At 41.3% G+C, this 21285-nt stretch overlaps 1 protein-coding gene across 1 annotated transcript in view; it reads right to left on the bottom strand.

Annotated features, from left to right (window-relative positions):
* ghra (growth hormone receptor a) overlaps positions 1–21285 on the bottom strand; it is a 65172-nt gene that overhangs the window by 18600 nt on the left and 25287 nt on the right. The window contains exons 3-4 of the mRNA XM_021606524.2: positions 3280–3412; positions 2874–3046 (exon numbers count right to left, since the gene is read on the bottom strand). Coding sequence (XP_021462199.2) covers positions 2874–3046; positions 3280–3412 — 306 coding nt within the window. The remainder of the gene's footprint in view (positions 1–2873; positions 3047–3279; positions 3413–21285) is intronic.

Raw genomic sequence — 21285 nt, forward strand, 5'->3', positions numbered from 1 at the left:
GGATCTTCTCAAGCTCTGTCAGGTTGGATGGGGAGCGCCGCTGCACAGCTATTTTCTCTCCAGAGATGCTTGATCGGGCTCCAGTATGGGCTCTGGCTGGGCCACTCAAGGACATTCAGAGACTTGTCCTGAAGCCCCTCCTGAGTTGTCTTGGCTGTGTTCTTAGGGTCGTTGCCCTATTGGAAAGTGAACCTTCGCCCCAGTCTGAGGTGTTGAGCGCTCTGGACCAGGTTTCATCAAGGAGCTCTCTGTACTTTGCTCCGTTCATCTTTCCCTCGATCCTGACTAGTCTCCCAGTCCATGCCGCTATAAAACATCCCCACATCATGATGCTGCCACCACCATGCTTCCCTGTAGGGATGGTGCCAGGTTTCCTCCAGACGTGACACTTGGCATTCAGGCCAAAGAGTTAAATCTTGGTTTTATCAGACCAGAGAATCATGTTTCTCATGGTCAGAGTCCTTTAGGTGCCTTTTGGCACCTTTATGGGTCTTTACTGAAGAGTGGCGTCCATCTTGCCACTCTACCCTAAAGGCCTGATTGGTGGAGTGCTGCTGAGATGGTTGTCCTTCTGTAAGGAACTCTGGAGCGCTGTCAGAGTGACCATCGGGTTCTTGGTCACCTCCCTGACTAAAGCTCTTCTCCCACGCTCAGTTTGCCCAACTCTAGGAAGAGTCTTGGTGGTTCCAAACTTCCATTTAAGAATGATGGAGGGCACTGTGTTCTGGGGGACCTTAAATGCTGCATATATCTTTTGGTACCCTTCCCCAGATTTGAGCCTCAACCCAATCCAGTCTCGGAACTCTACGGACAATTCCTTCGATCTCATGGCTTGGTTTTTGCTCTGGCACTGTCAACTGTGGGACCTTAAATAGACAGGTGTGTGCCTTTCCAAATCATGTCCAATCATTTGCATTTACCACAGGTGGACTCCAATCAAGTTGCAGAAACATCTCTAGGATGATCAATGAAAACAGGATGCACCTAATTTCATAGCAAAGGGTCTGAATAGTTATGTAAATAAGGTATTTCACTTTTTATTTGTAATACATTTGCTAACATTTCTAAAAAACGTTTTCACGTCGTCATTATGGGGTAGTGTGTCTAGATTAATTAGGAGAAAAAAATATTTGATCCATTTTAGAATAAGGCTGTAATGTAACAAAATGTGGAAAAAGTCGAGGGGGTCTGAATACTTTTTGAATGTACCGTATATATACAGTATATGGCTGTAAGAGTAAGTTAGCTAGCATGCTTTAATTGTAATGGTTGCATAATTTATTTTATTTTAAATTCAAACCTTTATTTAACTAGGCAAGTCCGTTAAGGACAAATTCTTATTTACAATGACGGCCTACCCCGGCCAAACCCAGATGAAGCTGGGCCAATTGTGCGCCACCTATGGGACTCCCAATCAAGGCCGGATGTGATGCAGCCTGGATTCGAACCAGGGACTGCAGTGACACCTCTTGAACTGCATTAGGCCCTACTAATTCAGTTATTTCCATGCTAACAGACGAATCACGAATCTACTGTACAGCCATCAACTCGCTGTTGTCCTGCACATCTGCACTTCCTTGTGTCTCTCGTCAGTCAGTCAGAATAAACACCAATCAACTGGGACCGCTGGCTGGACAGGCCCTTCTTTGAAAACACAACGCAAGATTGTTACGAACTATGATCACATCTGCTACACTGGTGCCGAGACCAGTCTTCTCATCTTCGCAGGACATCTGTTACACAAGCTCTTTGGTTATTGCTTTTATTGCTAGGTATGACTGCACTGTTGGAGCGAGAAACACAAGCATTTCGCTGCACCTGCAATAACATCTGCAAATCTGTGTACGCAACCAATAAACTTTGATTTGATGAACTAAAGTGTTACCAACTGATAAACAAGCCTGAAATGAACAAACTGTGCACTTACTGCCTTTTTAAACTGACGTTTGGGACAGAACCCGATGTACGTACAGTTTTTATCCAAGCAAAACTTTGACGTGGAGTGGCCCCTCTCACTATTGACTGGTCGATACACAAACACTCTCTTAGATAAATGGGTATGTACTTTTGGAAAAAAACAGTTTGCTCCACTGAAACAGAAGCTCGTGCCTTGCTTTTACTGTGGGTTAAACAACGACACGAGGGATGATTGTTAATTCATCAGCTGTCGAGACAAAATTATAATTGTAACGGTCTTGCTGAAAATAATACATGTATAATTTTATCAGGTAACAATAATATATAATATATAAATAATATAAAAATATTCTCCAATGGAGACGTTCCTTTATATGTGCCTAATTGTCCTTTTATTTACTGCACTTAGTTTTTGGTTCATGCATACATGTGTATAGGTTATGTTATGCATTATAGATGACACTTCTACCATGTTTGACTATGATTGTTTTTAGTGTCTCAAAAATCAATTTGAATGGTCCACAATGTATTTAAAACGACCTACTGTCTGTCGCATATTGTATCATTGGGGAGCGACACTTAAATACATTTTCCTAAACTCTAAACTAAATTTGTTTGGGAGGCCCCTCAACCAATCAGGTAGATTTAACCAAAAACATGTCAAAGTTAACTGCCACTGCTGACGTCAAGAGTGAGTCCTCAAGACTTTATGACAAATGTGTATTTCAAACAGTCAAATTTGTGTTTTTTTTTTTCAGTGCCCTCCAGAAAATGAATGGGGATTTCTTTGCTGACCCAAGTAGGTGAGCCGGTCCAACAGTCCTCTATATTTGTAATGTGTTTATCAGACCCGTTCAGTTCCTTAAGTTCTGCAACTTGGCATAAAGCAGTGTCTAGGGCTAACTAAGTGTCGTTAACTATAATAGTCCATATTAGCATGTCTTTTGTGCCCTCACCGATGTCCTGCAATTCGAAACACAATTCATCGTAGGTGATGTTCTGGCTTTTGGAGCTGAGCCGCACACAGTAGGTCGTCCATATAACTGTGTTGTTCTTATTGAAGAAACATTCATTCTTCACAGAGGAGGAGTAGTCAGGGCACTCCCTCCATTCTTTCGTCAAATCATTTCTGAGGGAGCGAGAGAGAGAGAGATAGGACTAACACATTTTAGAGGTCTTTGGACTCTCGAGTCCACATGAGTCATTGATAAAAAGATAATATAAAACTTAAATCATTTTTTACAATACTTCCGGGGTATATAAAGCACACACACTCTTTACACGTTTTTCACTACTTTCCACACACTCACTCACTCACTCACTCACTCACTCACTCACTCACTCACTCACTCACTCACTCACTTCTTCCAGTAGAACATTTGCAGTGCTCCGGGTTCCGTGAGATTCTGGAAGCTTCCGGCGCTCCACCAACAGCTAAACGTCACAAGCTCCCTGGATTTACACCCAGTGAAATGAGGAGCATGGACAAAGGGATCTGAGAGAGAGAAAGAGAGATCCACTTTAATTATCACAGAGAAGCATACTTTAAGAAAATGACACAGACTACTGTACAAGAAAAGATACCGTATGTGAAGAATTATTCATCTGTTGTGTGGATCAAATCTTTCATTAGGATAAATCTGCCTCTGGTTTCTGAGGTGTGGAAGTTGAACAAACTTTGATATAGGGTTGAACTATGTCCAAACCCGGGCTAGCTGTGCTCTGTGCATTTCAATCAGGCAGAGCATTGCTACTGTAAAAAACACTAGCAATATAGCCCTTTACAGTCATACCCGTACAGTATATGGGTTACAAATGGCTGATTTGGGTACGAATAAGAATCTACATTGGAATGTAGTGGCTGTACAGTAACATGCTATATATGATGTCAGAGCTCTGGCTCTGCGCTGTACAGGTTATGACTGACAGCCGTTCTGGGCTTGAGCACCGAGCGCGACAGGAAGTCCCCAATCCTCATATTTTTGGAGTGATGGAAATTCTGTAAATTAAGATCACTCAATGTATTTTGAAAGATGAGATGTTGAAGATTATAATAGATACCGCTTAGATGTCATACAAGCGTGCACAACACCTGTGAGTCCAAACGTGCAATTCACATTTCCGAATCATAAAACTCAATTCATATACAGTGTCGTTTATGATCACTATGTCTGATGTACAGTTACAAGATGACATGGCGTCATACGTTCTGAACAGAATGAGATTATTTATTTATTGTGAAGAAAATTCACTGCAGCACACGCACCTGAATGCACTCATGACTATGCTCACCCAAATTAAGATTAATTTCTCTGAATTGCCTTGTGAAAGCCTAACAAGCATGCCTACCTGACCCAGATTGAGATTTCTAATGGACCGTTTTTAATTGCAGTAATTGTGTGATGGGGGGGGGGGGGGGGGGTGCAGGGCTGTGTTCCAAGCGAAAAAGCTACAAGTGTGCTTGCTCTAGTTCCTCAACGGCACAGCTAGGAGAGCTAAAAAAAAAGTACCTTATAGTTGAAGACTCTTCTTTGAGACTGGAAATTGCTTAGGTACTGGGCACACTTTAGAGAGGTGTGTGTCCACTTGCAGACACCAGTTGGTCCTCTCCCTCAAACCCTTGTCATTTGTTGGTCTTTTGTTGCACCTACCCCACATTTCTTATCATGTTACTGAATGTATCCAGAGTATTTTCTGATTTCGTTATCATCAAATGCGGTGAAAAGTACAGTCAATGGAAAATACAAATAAAATCAACAGCGTAATGTTTTGATTCAGTCTTGTGTCAGGTGAACTGTTGTGTTCTCAACTTCAGTCTAATCATTTTCCCATTATCTACAAACTGTTTCCTTTCAGCTGCTACCATGGTTATGCATGTGCTTTTCATAATTACTCTGTAAGAAACATTTAAATTGAGCCCTATCCATAGAAGCCAATTGCCACAATCGTAAAGGTCTAAGAACATCTTCAAAGCTTGGTAGGGCACCTGAGTGTAACCTTAATAGTTTCTTACCATGTGGTTCCACTGCCACTGCCACTTCTCTTCCATCCTTCTCCCCCCATTAGACCCATTTTCTCTGCCTCTACCCCCTCCACAGACCCACCGGCTCATCCTCCCTCTGAGTCAGTTTGTCATCCATTTGTGAGGCTTTGGGTTTGGCGTTACCATAAATAAGTGACTGAAGGTGCCATTGATTTCTGCTCAGAGCTCTCGCCGCACCTCCGTGCACACACACAGGCGCACACACATACATACACACAAACACATTGTATTAGCTACAGTGGGCTCTCGACACTACCTAATGGGTCTGTAGTGTTTGAATGGCTTATAAAAAGGGATTTAGTAAAGACTTGGAGGCTGAGGCGGTTTGTTAAATGTAGCCTAGACGTAAGGACTTTGAGTGTTATAGAGAATAACACATTAAATCATGAAAGCATATGACACACCTAAAACCTATTTCATAATGTCTCTGTCATAGTCTCAAATCTTGTTTCAAAGTCTGACTGACTGCTGGCTGCAGGTTGACAGGGAGCTAAACAATCGCTCCTGGCCAGAAGATGGATTCCTACCTCCCTCTCCATCCCTCTTTCCTCCTCCTCTCCTTTGCAGCTGAACTCTATAGAATACACATATTGGTTTACATGCGTGCGCGCACACACACACACACACACACACAATTCTAATTTGTGGAGCTGCTTTGCCTTTGATACGTGGTAATGTCATCTATCATCTTATACCATTATCATCACCAACATGGAACATACTTCTCAGTTTATTTGGTTGTTAAACATAGGTCTACAGTGGGGCAAAAAAGTATTTAGTCAGCCACCAATTGTGCAAGTTCTCCCACTTAAAAAGATGAGAGGCCTGTAATTGTCATCATAGGTACACTTCAACTATGACAGACAAAATGAGAGAAAAAAAATCCAGAAAATCACATTGTAGGATTTTTTATGAATTTATTTGCAAATTATGGTGGAAAATAAGTATTTGGTCAATAACAAAAATTTATCTCAATACTTTGTTATATACCCTTTGTTGGCAATGACAGAGGTCAAACGTTTTCTGTAAGTCTTCACAAGGTTTTCACACACTGTTGCTGGTATTTTGGCCCATTCCTCCATGCAGATCTCCTCTAGAGCAGTGATGTTTTGGGGCTGTTGCTGGGCAACACGGACTTTCAACTCCCTCCAAAGATTTTCTATGGGGTTGAGATCAGGAGACTGGCTAGGCCACTCCAGGACCTTGAAATGCTTCTTACGAAGCCACTCCTTCGTTGCCCGGGCGGTGTGTTTGGGATCATTGTCATGCTGAAAGACCCAGCCACGTTTCATCTTCAATGCCCTTACTGATGGAAGGAGGTTTTCACTCAAAATCTCACGATACATGGCCCCATTCATTCATTCCTTTACACGGATCAGTCGTCCTGGTCCCTTTGCAGAAAAACAGCCCCAAAGCATGATGTTTCCACCCCCATGCTTCACAGTAGGTATGGTGTTCTTTGGATGCAACTCAGCATTATTTGTCCTCCACACATGACGAGTTGAGTTTTTACCAAAAAGTTATATTTTGGTTTCATCTGACCATATGACATTCTCCCAATCTTCTTCTGGGTCATCCAAATGCTCTCTAGCAAACTTCAGACGAGCCTGGACATGTACTGGCTTAAGCAGGAGGACAAATCTGGCACTGCAGGATTTGAGTCCCTGGCGGCGTAGTGTGTTACTGATGGTAGGCTTTGTTACTTTGGTCCCAGCTCTCTGCAGGTCATTCACTAGGTCCCCCCGTGTGGTTCTGGGATTTTTGCTCACCGTTCTTGTGATCATTTTGACCCCACGGGGTGAGATCTTGCATGGAGCTCCAGATCAAGGGAGATTATCAGTGGTCTTGTATGTCTTCCATTTCCTAATAATTGCTACCACAGTCGATTTCTTCAAACCAAGCTGCTTACCTATTGCAGATTCAGTCTTCCCAGCCTGGTGCAAGTCTACAATTTTGTTTCTGGTGTCCTTTGACAGCTCTTTGGTCTTGGCCATAGTGGAGTTTGGAGTGTGACTGTTTGAGGTTGTGGACAGGTGTCTTTTATACTGATAAGTTCAAACAGGTGCCATTAATACAGGTAACGAGTGGAGGACGGAGGAGCCTCTTAAAGAAGAAGTTACAGGTCTGTGAGAGCCAGAAATCTTGCTTGTTTGTAGGTGACTAAATACTTATTTTCCACCATAATTTGCAAATACATTCATTAAAAATCCTACAATGTGATTTTCTGGATTTTTTTTCTCATTTTGTCTGTCATAGTTGAAGTGTACCTATGATGAAAATGACAGGCCTCTCATCTTTGTAAGTGGGAGAACATGCACAATTGGTGGCTGACTAAATACTTTTTTGCCCCACTGTATGTGAATATAAGCCTATATCTCATATTTCAGTGCATTCCTCTCTCCCACGCTCTCCCTCACAACAAGGACGATGTGTGGCTCCCTGCCCTCTGTTAATTCAACCCTCCCTAACTCTCACCCCTCGAATTCCAGCTGCCCCAATCAAAGAGTTGCTGCAGACCTTGAACGCTATGATGCCAAAACATACAGCAGGGAGAATGGCCTACCCCTGCCTAGATATACTTACTGCTTTACTTTAAAAACATAGAAAAGGCCTGATTATGGGAATGGTGCTTAAAGATACTAGGAGTTCAACTATAACTCCTGCCTAGAACCCTGCCAACTAAAAAAGATGTGCATTTAAACTTCTCCCATCAATCAAAGACAACACAAAAAACAACAGAATAATGATTAGCCTTCCCTTGCCCTGCCTTGGAAATCACTGCAAAGCTAAATAATTAATCTAAGCATGAATGGAAATAGTGCATTAAAGAACACTGTATAATTGATAACTCTCAACATTTTTTCATTTTTACAGGTAGCCTACACAGTACATTGTTTATAAATGTCAAATCACCGCTTTGTCTATACATTACAGTTCCATGCATTTCGCATACTTAATTTATTTTAAATCGAATAGAAGATGAAAGACATCTCTGAGCCAAACAATCATTTCCCATCAAAAGGAGGTGTACTCCACTGTATCGAGCTTGTGTACTAGGTAGTGATGGGGGTAAAACAAAATGGATACAGTTACATATCAGGATATTCTTTTTGCCAATATATCATGTTGTTTTGACAGTATCGCAATATTATTTTTGCGCCAGTCGGCTGCAACCAAACCTACAGTATATTTCCTTCATAGCTTGTTCTCCATCTTCTTTTAGGGAGCCTGTTTACTTACACATTTACTTCCATGACTGATCGAAACCAATTTTCCCATTTTCCCTCTCTCTTGTCCCTTTGCAGCAGACGTTTGGTCAGCAATACGTTTTTGACCATGGGATCGCAATAAAATCACAGTATTGAATCGCAATACATGTAAAATCGTGAGAATCGAAATACATATCGTATCGGCACCTATGCATCGTGATAATATAGTATCGTGAGGTCCCTGGCAATTCCCAGCCCTAGTACTAGGCTAAGTGAAATGATTGTGACAAATTAGTGCTGAAGTTGTAAATATCTTTGACGTCATTGTAAGTGGTTTTGGATCAAAGTGTCGGCCAAATTATCTTAATGTGCAGGAGGTCAAGGTTAACTGGGAGTTCTCTACTATTCTATCACCAACTGGACACATCTGCCCGGCCTCCAAGCCAAAAGTCTATCGGAGGTGAAAGGTTATGAACAACACCTGATAAACAGTCTCCTGCTCATCTGCTGAGAGGACTTTTCCAACCTTTGGTCTGTGAGTTTTTGACAGAGGCCTAAATGATCGATTTTAAAAGGGAAAATATAAAATGTCTGTCTGGCCTTTTGTGACTCAGGGCCCTTTTTATTATGCCTGTTTGGGGATGTATTTCAGAGGCTTTTCATAACTGATCATTGACAGAAGGTCATCTGTGAGAGAAGGGCATCTGGGTATGACAAACGGAGAAGAACATGAAGGACTGGATGGAGAACAAGGTTTTTTTTCTGATGAGAACGTCAATTTTGTCTTCTTTCAGCAGGAGAATGGCACGACTCTTATATAACCAGCATGCTCCTAAAGCAATGGAAACACAAACATGTTGTGCATGCCTGTGTATGCTACAGACTGTGTGCATTTGTGCCCCCACTCCTCTCTCTCTCTATCAGGCTGAAAAACAGTCTTCCTCCCTGTACCAGTCCACACAGCGTAGCTAGGAAACAGAGCCTGACTCACTGACAAGACGACAATCATTAGGCTGAAAACAAACCCTCTAAAGTCTAGATAAAACCCTTTCTGTGAGCACCAAAGCCACAATAAATTGCGGTGTGAAAAGAGCAAAGGCGCGTTAGGGATATATCAGCGGGTATATTGCAAAACGGTTAGCTAATTGCCCTGAAGAGCCTGGGGGATATGGGGCTAATGCTGAGAATCACCACCTTTCCAGCTCATTTGGTAATGTGAGAGAGTTAGCTAACACTGGGCTAACAACACACAGAGTGATTTCTTCAGAGAGATGGAGACAGGTGGAGGTTTGTGTGTGTGAGTGTGAGCGAGCAAGCGAGTGAGCATATCAACAACAAAACATTCTTTCAACTTTCAGAATCTTTAGCAACTCGTGTGTCATCAAATGTCAAAGTCATAATCATCACATTGACATTACTCTCAGATAATTAGCTAGTGGTTTCAATTTCACTAGTTCCCAAATCAGGCATGGTAAGATGTACATCCATCATGATGTGGCATTGCAGGCACATTCTCCTAATGCTATAAAAGGCCATTACCAAGGAGAAGCAGCAAGAGATTAGAATATTATCTAGCTCACTATAAAGCAATGACCTTCTGATCCATCTCAGCTACCGTTTGTTACCTGGGCAAAGAACACAGCTACATTTTTCATTCTGCATCCTGTTGCTTTCTTGCAGATAAGCCAATTAGGCACAGTGTGCATGTGTGTGTGTGTGTGTGTGTGTGTGTGTGTGTCTGCATGCGTGTGTGCATTTCTATATGCATACAAAGGACGTTTACAAGAACGAAAAATCCTTCTACTGTCATTCAATTCACAGGTTCATCAGAACCCCATGCTAGTGTTGATATTTTGTGCTGTTGTTTTCAAAGGACATTCAGTCTGTTCTTTTGCCTTAAATGTTTAGCTAGTAAGTGCCCTGTATCCATTCTAATGAGCCCACTGTAATATCCCTCTGCTGTATTGGACATTCTGTCCATTTAAACACGTCCATTCACAAACCTTGTTGCTCTTCCCACTTAAGTGTCTAAATCAGTGCGATTTAATGTGATTTCCGTGCAAATTGAGTTACATCCTGGTGTGTCATCACTCACGCACACACACACACACACACACACACTTGAAATACTTTATTTGAATCCACAAATCACATTACACCCATATGGAAAAAAACTAAAAAATATATTTTTAGATACAGTTTTTAGGATATGTCAAATATTTAAAATTGTCCCAAAAAATGTACACTGAGTATACAAAGCCTGAAGAACACCTACTCTTTCCATGACACGGACTGACCAGGTGAATCCAGGTGAAAGCTATGATCCCTTATTGATGTCACTTGTTAAATCCACTTCAATTAGTGTAGATGTAGGGGAGGAGACAGTTTAAAGAAGGATTTTTAAACCTTGAGATATGGATTATTTAGTATGTGTCCCATTCAGAGGGTGAATGGGCAAGACAAAATATTTAAGTGCCTTTAAATGGGGTATGGTAGTAGTGGTGTAAAGTACTTACCCCAAAAACTACTTAAAGTATTTTTAGTTATCTGTAATTAACTTTTACTTCACTACATTTCTAAAGAAACTAATGTACTTTCTACTCCATACATTTTCCCTGACACCCAAAAGTACTCATTACATGTTGAATGCTTGGCAGTGATAAATCCTATTAAAATGTAACATGTAGTTTGTTTGTATCCTGTTTAGTGAATGATTACTGTGAGTATTAACGGAGTTTAGGCCATGAAAATGTGTGTATGCCAATTTAGAAATGTTGACCTAATCAGAGGAAATTGCCTAGGATCAGAGAGCAGGGTCAGGCGCAGAACAGAAGATGGACGGGGTGTGATTCTGACATCTGGCTAAACAAAGAGAGGACCGTGGACATTTCACAGGGGAAAGGAGGGAATCTCATTTGGGTCATAAAATGTATAGCTGGGGAGGTGACGCCTTCAAGGGAAGAGTATAAAATGTGTTGTGAGCTTTCTAATTGCATGCACTTAGCTGACTGTATCCTTGGTAATAAACACTTGAAACTTCTCTTGAGCTTTTGGCCTCAATACCTTGTGGAAAAGAGGTTGCAAAAGCATTTTTCTTTTTAACAGCAGGACAGGAAAATGGTCCAATTCACACACTCATCAAGAGAACATCGCTGGTCTTCCCTACTGCCTCTGATCTGGCGGACTCACTACACACACGCGTTTCTTACACACACGTTTCTTCTGTAAAATATGTCTGAGTGTTGGAGTGTGCCACTGGCTATCCGTAAAAATGTAAAAATAAATGAAAAGGATTTACACTTGTACTTTTGATACTGAAAGTTTATTTTAGCAAGTACATTCACTTTTGATACTTCAGTATATTTAAACCAAATACTTTTAGACTTTTACTCAAGTAGTATTTTACTGGGTGACTAACCTTTGAGTTATTTTCCATTAAGGTATCTTTACTTTTACTCAAGTATGACAATTGGGTACTTTTCCCACCACTGTATGGTAGTAGGTGTCAGGGGCACCGGTTTCTTTCAAGAACTGCAACGTATTTAGGGAGTTTCCTCCATTCTTCTCTGCAGATCTTCTCAAGCTCTGTCAAGTTGGATGGGGAACGTTGCTGCACAGCTATTTTCAAGTCTCGTGAGAGATGTTTGATCAGGTTCAAGTCCGGGTTCTAGCTGGGCCACTCAAGGACATTGAGTCTTGTCCCAAAGCCACTCCTGCGTTGTCTTGGCTGTGTGCTTAGGGTCATTGTCCTGTTTGAAGGTGAACCTTCACCCCAGTCTGAGGTTCTGAGCGCTCTGGAGCAGGTTTTCATCAAGAATCTTTCAGTACTTGGCTCCATTCATCTTTCTCCCGAACCTAACGAGTGTCCCATTCCCTGTTGCTGAAAAACAGGTTTCCTCCAGACGTGACGCTTGGCATTCAGGCCAAAGAGTTCATTCTTGGTTTCATCAGACCAGAGAATCTTGTTTCTCATGGTCTGAGAGTCCTTTAGGTGCCTTTTGGCAAACTCCAAGCGGGCTGTCATGTGCCTTTTACAGAGGAGTGGCTTCCGTCTGACCGCTCTACCATAAAGGCCTGATTGGTGGAGTGTTGCAGAAATTGTGTTCTTGGGGACCTTCAATGCTGAGACATTTTTTGGTACCTTTCCCTAGATCTGTCCCTCGACACAATCCTGTCGTCTCGGAGCTCTACAGATAATTGATTCAACTTCATGGCTTGGTTTTTGCTCTGACATGCACTGTCAACTGTGGGACGTTATATACACAGTTGTGTGCCTTTCCAAATCATGCCCAATCAATTGAATTAACCACAGGTGGACTCCAATGAAGTTGTAGAAACATCAAGGATGATCAAAGGAAACAGGATGCACATGAGCTCAATTTCGAGTCTCATAGCAAAGGGTCTGAATACTTATGCAAATAAGGTATCTGTTTTTATTTTTAATACTTTTGTAAAAATGTCTAAAAACCTCTGACTTGAACCCGATCTAACATCTCTGGAAAGACCTGAAAATGTCTGTGCAGCGACATTCCCCGTCCAACCTGACAGAGCTTGAGAGGATCTGAAGAGAAGAATGGGACAAACTCCCTAATTACAGGTCTGCCAAGCTTGTAGCGTCATACTCAAAAAGACTCGAGGCTGTAATCACTGCCACATGTGCTTCAACAAAGTACTAAGCAAAGGGTCTGAATACTTATGTAAATGTGATCAAAAAAAAAAGATTCTATAAATATCTTGAGTATCAAATAAAAACGTATATCAAGTATTAATGTAAATGAATAAGGCTTTTCATCCTTTCAATAAAGATGAAGATAAAGATATCTTCTATTACGTTCTCACTAACGTGGAGGTCCGACTTTCTGAGATTGACATCTAATGAGCCAATGAAAAGTGACCATGAGAAGGCATAAATCCGCCTACACAATCCTGGGTATAACACCACTAACCATCCACTGTAGAGCCGTATAATACCACAAGACCTAGACCAACACTGACGTATTGTTCAAATGTATTATGAAGTTATGAGTAATTGGAAATAAATAAATAAATAATAATAATGTTCACATCATATTCACTGTGGTGTTGTCTGTCTCTAACAGTGGGGGCCAAACAATAACAGTAATTGATTCAGGACGACCGGGATCTTCGTTGAAATCTTTCAAATGCATGCATATTTATTGAAATGAAAATGTTTGCTTACAGGAGGACTGGGGACCTAGACCAACCCTTTGACATATTGTGGATCATTGTACGACCTATTGTTTTGTTTAAACTGATAAAAACACTATTTTTGATTTATTTATTTATTTTTAAACAGCCTAATGCCGAATCTCGGGCACTTGATTTTTTCATTATTTAATTAAGCTGAAGAGAGGCACTTACTACAAAAACTAAATTCCCCTGTACTTTTGTATACTTTATAGCCAGTAGTTCTGAAAGTTTCACTCATGAGCCAAAAGGTCCCTGAAAATTCCATACTACATCACATACAGTATTAGTCAAAAGTTTGGACACACCTACTCATTCAAGGGTTGTTCTTTATTTTTTACTACATTGTAGAATAATAGCGAAGACATCAAATATATTAGATAACACATATGGAATCGTGCAGTAACCAAAAAAGCATTAAACAAAATCAAAATATAATTTTATATTTGAGATTCTTCAACGTAGCCACCTTTTGCCTTGATGACAGCTTTGCACAACCTAATCACCAGGGTTGGGGTCAATTGCATTTAGTCAAATCAGGAGGTGCTTGAGATCCCAAATTAGTTATACAGGAAGTGCGCCAATGAAAAGGTTTGCGTAAATGTTCCTAAATTCTAAAACAGATATTTTTCAGAATAATAAAAATAGGTTTGTATGTCAAAGAGATGTTCACATGAATAATGTCTATTTGTCACATGGTATCTGTGCAACTTAATGTAAGGTGTAGGCTGAACAGCCTTACCTTCTTAACCCTTTGACGTGTACAAACACCTGGGTGTGATCATTCTACAGTGGTCCCTGCAGCATACACTCAAACCAGTGTGATTAGAACAATTCATTTCAACGTATAGCTACGATTGACGCAACAGTCGGCGTTTGAGCTGCTCACTCTTGCATAAACAGTCTGTACAACGTTATGTCCTCAATGTGAGCAGTTTATTTTTGGATGCAATTTTCAGACATTCGCAGAAGTAGAAACGACATAACACAATTCTCATCCAAGTTGGAAAATATTGGATACAGTACATCAGTTCTAGCGCTAACTGAGGAAAGATTGAGCTAACACAAGCAGTCATATTAGGTCAACTCTCAGCTGATAGAAACCATAATATGAATTAGATAATATAAATGACTATTTACAGTTCATCACATTTCAAAATAATTGAGTAAAACACTTTCTAAAAGTCTAAAGTAATCCCACGGTGAGTAGTTTGTGCACACCGCCATGTTCGTTTTTCGGGCATCAACCAAAGATCAGAAGAGGTGACAAGCTGAGTTGGGTCTGAGTATGCATTTATAAGGCGAAGGGGGTGTTTCATCTAGCATCATTCACTTCCCAGCCATTCACTTCTGGAAGTTTAAAGATGAGAACCATCCCTTCACCTTGTTTTGGTATAACATCTTTGGTCTGACAGACACCCAGAATGCATTGAATGACATCAACAAACATGGCTCCACACATAGCCGGCAAATAGCTTAGCAATAGCTGATCATAATCAGTACAACCTTCAAGAAAGTATTTTACACACATCTTATGTGTCCATTACAATCTATGCAAAAATTGGAATGCATGATGTGACCAGTACTTGAAAACATGTAAATAAAACCATTTCCTGAAACGGATTTATTGATAAAAGTGGCCAATGTCGGTGTTATGGTACTGATGATTTGTCGCCACAAACAGTTTGTTTACATTTTTACCGTGGTGGTTAGATGGAGTAGCTAGGCCTACAACAGCTCTGTCTAGTGGTCGCGTCAGGGGCAGTTGTTGACAACTGTAGCATTTTAGCTAAGCCTAACCCTAACCCTTTTCCTAACCTTAAGATAATGGAGGTTAACATCCCACATTAATTCACCTAACCTGCTGCGTTAATTGTCCTAACCTGCCATGTTAATTATCTTAACCTGCTATGTAAACAAACCATCTGGGAAACAAATCATCATTATCACCACACTGGCAGCCAATCACGTCACCCCTGACACTCACTTGGAGCCATTGTATTGTTGTTTATGTAGCTAGTGTGGTAAGCTGTAGAATTATAACTCTATTTCAAAAGGAGACAACTCACAAATGTGGAAATTCAGGAGATTTTTGTAAATTCGGACAATGATTCTGAGTATGACAGTGAGGAATCAGATTATGACAGTGACAGTGAGGAGCTGCTCTCCAAACTTGTGACCTTCAAGAACGCTGAATCTCAGGACCCCTTGCCCACCAATGAAGTCCCAGGTCCGTCTGATGATGGTGGTGGTGATGGAGGCTGGCCAACAGTGGGTGAAGTACAGCAGGTCTGCAGTAGCTGGAACGCTGCCAGCCATTTCACCCATCCTGAACCTGCTGTTCACTTTGATGAGTCCCAGCTAAGAGCGCAAAGCCACTTGCCATCTCCCTCTGAGGCAGAGTGCGTCAAGTTGTTTCTGACAGAAATATAGTGGAGGAGAACAATCACTATGCCTTGGAGCTACAGGAGAAGAGATAGCCACAGGGAAGGTGGATCACCTGATGGGAGAGTGAAAGATCAAACCAGACTGAGTGCTTGTCTAAAATCGCAAAATGGGGGTAGTGGATAAGTCGGACATGATGAACAGCTTTGTGGCATGCGCTCGGAAAAGAAGATATTTGTCCGTCTGATCAACATTGCTGTTCTCAATGGCCACATAACACTGCTTTAAAAATAATCATTGTGAATAATATAACCGTAAGAAACAGTAACGGAACAGCTCCACAAGGGGGCAGGGTAGGACAGAACAGAGTTATGCTAAACAGGCCAAATGAATACATAGGCCCCGGTCATGATAAGGCCAGGGCAGCTTCAAAGGAAACAACACAAGCTAATACTTCTCTGACGGAGCTAATAGCTAGCTAAATAAGCACAAATGAGTACAACACCATAAAGGTTATGAAATTAGTATCTCGCATGTCCGCGTTTATAAAGGCATACACACAGAATACATTATTCTCCATACATATACTGAGTGTACAAAACATTAGGAACACCAGCTCTTTCCATGACATAGAACAGGGCTCCCCAACTAGCGGGCTGCGTGTGGCTTAATTTGGCCCCAAATTTTTTGAGGAAAAAAATATTAAAACATTTTATTTATTTAGAATTTTCATTGTTGAAAATAAGACAGTAAAACCACCAAAAAATCAGCTCCAAGTGATTTTGTAAATCTGTTCCCAAATATTCCCACCTATTATAGAGACACGTGATACAAATGCAAGCAAGGTTTGAAATGATGTTTTAGTCAAATATGTGACACAATTCAGCAAACTAGGTGTATGAGTCACAACTTCATAGAAGAGCCGTTTGAACGCAATCATTTTTTTATTTTATCAAAATGTTTTTTTGGGGGCAGAAATGCCTTTTCGAACATGTGAACTTTAATGTGCCTTAATAACAAACTTGTATGCCATCTGTAAATACGAATACAATTGTTAAATTACGAGCCTTGTTGGTCAAGCCACATAAAAAGACAGCAACCACTAGCCATGATTGGCTGAGATAATAGGTGGGCTGGACATGCAGAGAGAGGATTGGTCTGCCATATTGAAGGCGTCTGTCTATTTGAGCTCGTGAGTCTGTGTTGGTAATCCTGTCGAATGCAGATTTTTCAAAAATATATTGTGTAGTGGAGCTCCATAAAGTGTTGCTCTCCATTTTCTGGAGGATCAAGTTTCGAAATCAGTGGAATTAGGGTATGATAGCTAAAGAGATGAAGTAAACACCTGTCTCCGGTTTACATCTTCAAACTAAGGGCAACCGTGGTATGGCATTCCTGACAGGGAGATGCGTCCATGACGCATGTTGATGTATACAGGTTAAGATAGCTAGCTAGCTATATTTTCAGATATTACACATTTCTAATTTTGACAGGAAGTGGTTTCATTTCAAGCTAAAGTGTACTGTTCGCTACAGTGGTTCGTCCTTTAAAAGTTGCAGCGTACTGCAGCACAGCTTGCATGGTGACGCAGAATTCTATAGCACGTTATTTAAGTGTCAGCCGCTGTTACCATTAATGCTAGTTAGTGCTAGTTTGACCACCAGAGGGCATCTTTGAGAAGCATTTGATAGCCTTCAATAGTGGCCGCACTAGAGAATTTAAAACCTTTTTTGTAAGAACATTAGTATATGGGAATGATTTTAAGAAATGTTGCATCATTAATTAGATTAATATTATGGTGTTTCTATTCCGAGAAAAATCAAAAACCCTCAGGGTTTCTGTTAGGATGGAACGGAAAATATGGCGCTGTACAACGTGACGGTACGGAGTAGGCTACAGTACTAAGAGCATAACATTTCTACACCCTAATTGTAGTCTAACCAATACCCAAACGGAGATTAAGTGAAAATAAAAATCAAGACCAGTCTCCTTGCTTGTCTCAGAGCAGCACGAAACAGTGCTAAAATAGTTGACCACAGGGGTAGGCTATTGCTTCAAATCCTATTAATTCTAACTTCAATATGCTCTTTAAATAAATAAGACCTATAAGACCTAAGCACATTACTCAATACTAGTGAGACTCATATTGCCAATAATTACATATGGGTCTGCCGTAGTAAACATGACAATGTTTACATTTCCAGCGAGGCTATTCAAGCCATCGACTCGCTGATGAATGAAGATGATGAACGATCGGCAAAGGCCATCTGTAATCTGCTGGCACATCAACATCACATTGCTCTAATCAAAGTCAGAAGACAGTTTAAGAATCTTGCATTGACTTATGGAAAGGCTCAGTAAGACATGTTATATATATAGTTGAAGTCGGAAGTTTATATACACCTTATAGGCTGACCACACCGCTCGCGTCGCAAAATAAATGTAGAACTCTATGTTATTCAATTATTGCACCCACACTGCTCACGCGCGTCAACGAGCGTCTGCGTTGCCAAGGGCTAAAATAAAACTCCTTTCTATTTCTGACGCAGTTCGCGCTGCAAGTCCTGCCTCTCCCATCTCCACATTGGTTTATAGAAGCAGGTACCCACGTGCCATCTCCTCATTGGTTATACCCACGTGGGTGACTGAAAGACGAACTGTGTTGCTGGTCGGTGTAGTAATACTATGAAAGTTTAGATGCTAATTACCATATACATTTAAAGATGTAAAAAGCCTTGAAGGAGAATAGATTACTAAAAACGGTCAACCGAATCGTTTCATGTGTGGATTAACTGTCGGAGTACAGAACCTTGTGCATGTCAGGTAAAATAACAACTTAATGTTTATAAATTAGCTAGCTAGCAATCTAGCTAAATAGGACAAATTAGCTAGCAAGTGCAAGCTAACTAGCTAAATTGCCATAAATGTTTAATGCTTTTTGACCTGTTCTAAAAATTAATGTAATTGGTTCAGAGTTTGTTATGATATTTTAACCTGTGTGTCATGATCGCGTTTGGTGTAGGGGGACAAAATAAATGTATGCACGATGGCGCACGATGGTGCACTCGCGCAGCCTGTTTTGGTTCCGTGTTAGCCAAATACATTTAAACTCAGTTTTTCACAATCCCTGACATTTAATCGTAGTACACATCCCCAGTGGGTCAGAAGTTTACATACACTCAATTAGTATTTGGTTGCATTGCCTGTAAATTGTAACTTTCGGGTAGCTTTCCACAAGCTACCTACAACAAGTTGGGTGAATTTTGGCCCATTCCTCCTGACAGAGCTGGTGTAACTGAGTCAGGTAAGTAGGCCTCCTTGCTCACACACGCTTTTTCAGTTCTGTCCACAAGTTTTGTATGGGATTAAGGTCAGGGCTTTGTGATGGCCACTCCAATACTTTGACTTTGTTGTCCTTAAGCCATTTGCCACAACTTTGAAAGTGTGCTTGGGGTCATTGTCCATTTGGAAGACCCATTTGCAACCAAGCTAATTTTCTGGAATTTTCCAAGCTGTTTAAAAGGCACAGTCTACTTAGTGTATGTAAACTTCTGACACACTGGAATTGTGATGCAGTGAATTATAAGTGAAATAACCTGTCTGTAAACAATTGTTGGAAAAATTACTTGTGTCGTACACAAAGTAGATTTCCTAACCGACTTGCCAAAACTATAGTTTGTTAACAAGAAATTTGTGGAGTGGATGAAAAATGAGTTTTAATGACTTCAACCTAAGTGTATGTACACTTCTGACTTCAACTGTATAGCTTGGAAAATTCCAGAAAATTATGTCATGGCTTTACAAGCTTCTGGTTAATTGATATTATTTGAGTCAATTGGAGGTGTACCTGTGGATGTATTTCAAGGCCTACCTTCAAATTCAGTGCCTCTTTGCTTGATATAATGGGAAAATCAAAAGGAAATCAGAAATCCGACCTAGAAAAACAATTGTAGACCTCTACAAGTCTGGTTCAACCTAGAGAGCAATTTCCAAATGCCTGAAGGTACCACGTTCATCTGTACAAACAATAGTACGCAAGTATAAACACCTCGGGACAACACAGTCGTCATACCTCTCAGGAAGGAGTGCTCTTCACTGATGAGTCGCGGTTTTATCTCACTAGGGGTTATGGTCGGATTTCCGTTTATTAAGGAATGAGCGTTACACCGAGGCCTGTACTCTGGAGCGGGATCGATTTGGAGGTGGAGGGTCTGTCATGGTCTGGGGCGGTGTGTCGCAGCATCATCGGACTGAGCTTGTTGTCATTGCAGGCAATCTCATTCCCCCCAGAAATGTCCGGGAACTTGCAGGTGCCTTGGTGGAAGAGTGGGGTAACATCTCACAGCAAGAATTGGAAAATCTGGTGCAGTCCATAAGGAGATGATGTACTGCAGTACTTAATGCAGCTGGTGGCCACACCAGATACTGACTGTTACTTTTGACCTCTGTCACTTCCCACGAGCCAGGTTGTGACAAAAACTCACATTCATTCTTATGTTTAATAAATGTATTAGTGTGTGTGTGGCAGGCTTACAATGATGGCAAAAAAACAACATTTGAGAGTGCCCTGACCCTGGTGCTAGAGGGGGTACACAGCTGGAGGTTGACTGTTTCAAGGGCTACGGGACTATAAAACGTTTGGGAACCACTGCCCAAGACCCACTCCAATTCGCATACCGCCCCAACAGATCTACAGGTGATGCAATCTCTATTGCACTCCACACTGCCCTTTCCCACCTGGACAAAAGGAACACCAACGTGTGAATGCTGTTCATTGACTACAGCTCAGCATTCAACATCATAGTGCCCTCAAAGCTCACCACTAAGCTAAGGACCCTGGGACTAAATACCTCCCTGCAACTGGATCCTGGACTTCCTGTTGGGCCGCTCCCCAGGTGGTAAGGGTAGGCAACAACACATTTGCCACAGTGATCCTCAACACAGGGGCCCTTCAGGGGTACGTGTTTAGTCCCCTCCTGTACTCCCTGTTCACCAACAACTGGGTGGTCAAGCACGACTCCAACACCATCATTAAGTTTGCCGATGATAACGGTTGTGGGCCTGATCACCGACCACGATGACAGAGCCTATGGGAAGGAGGTCAGAGACTTAGCAGTGTGGTGCCAGGACAACAACCTTTCCCTCAACGTGATAAAAACAAAGAAGATGATCGTGGACAACAGAAAAAGGATGGCCCGAGCACGCCCCCATTCTCATCAACAGGCCTGTAGTGGAGCAGGTCGAGAGTCCATATAACCAACAACCTATCATGGTACAAACACACCAAGAAAGTCATGAAGAGAGCACGACAACGCCTATTCCCCCTCAGGAGACTGAAAATATTTGGCATGGGTCCTCAGATCCTCAAAAGGTTCTACAGCTGCAAGTGGTACCATAGTGTCACATCTAAGTTCAAAAGGCTCCTTAACAGCTTCTACCCCCAAGCCATAAGACTGCTGAACAGTTCATCAAATGGCTATCCAAACTATTTGCATTGACCACCCTGTTTTTTTATGCTGCTAC

The sequence above is a fragment of the Oncorhynchus mykiss genome, chromosome 6 (assembly GCF_013265735.2).
Source record: "Oncorhynchus mykiss isolate Arlee chromosome 6, USDA_OmykA_1.1, whole genome shotgun sequence".
Lineage (NCBI taxonomy): Eukaryota > Metazoa > Chordata > Actinopteri > Salmoniformes > Salmonidae > Oncorhynchus > Oncorhynchus mykiss.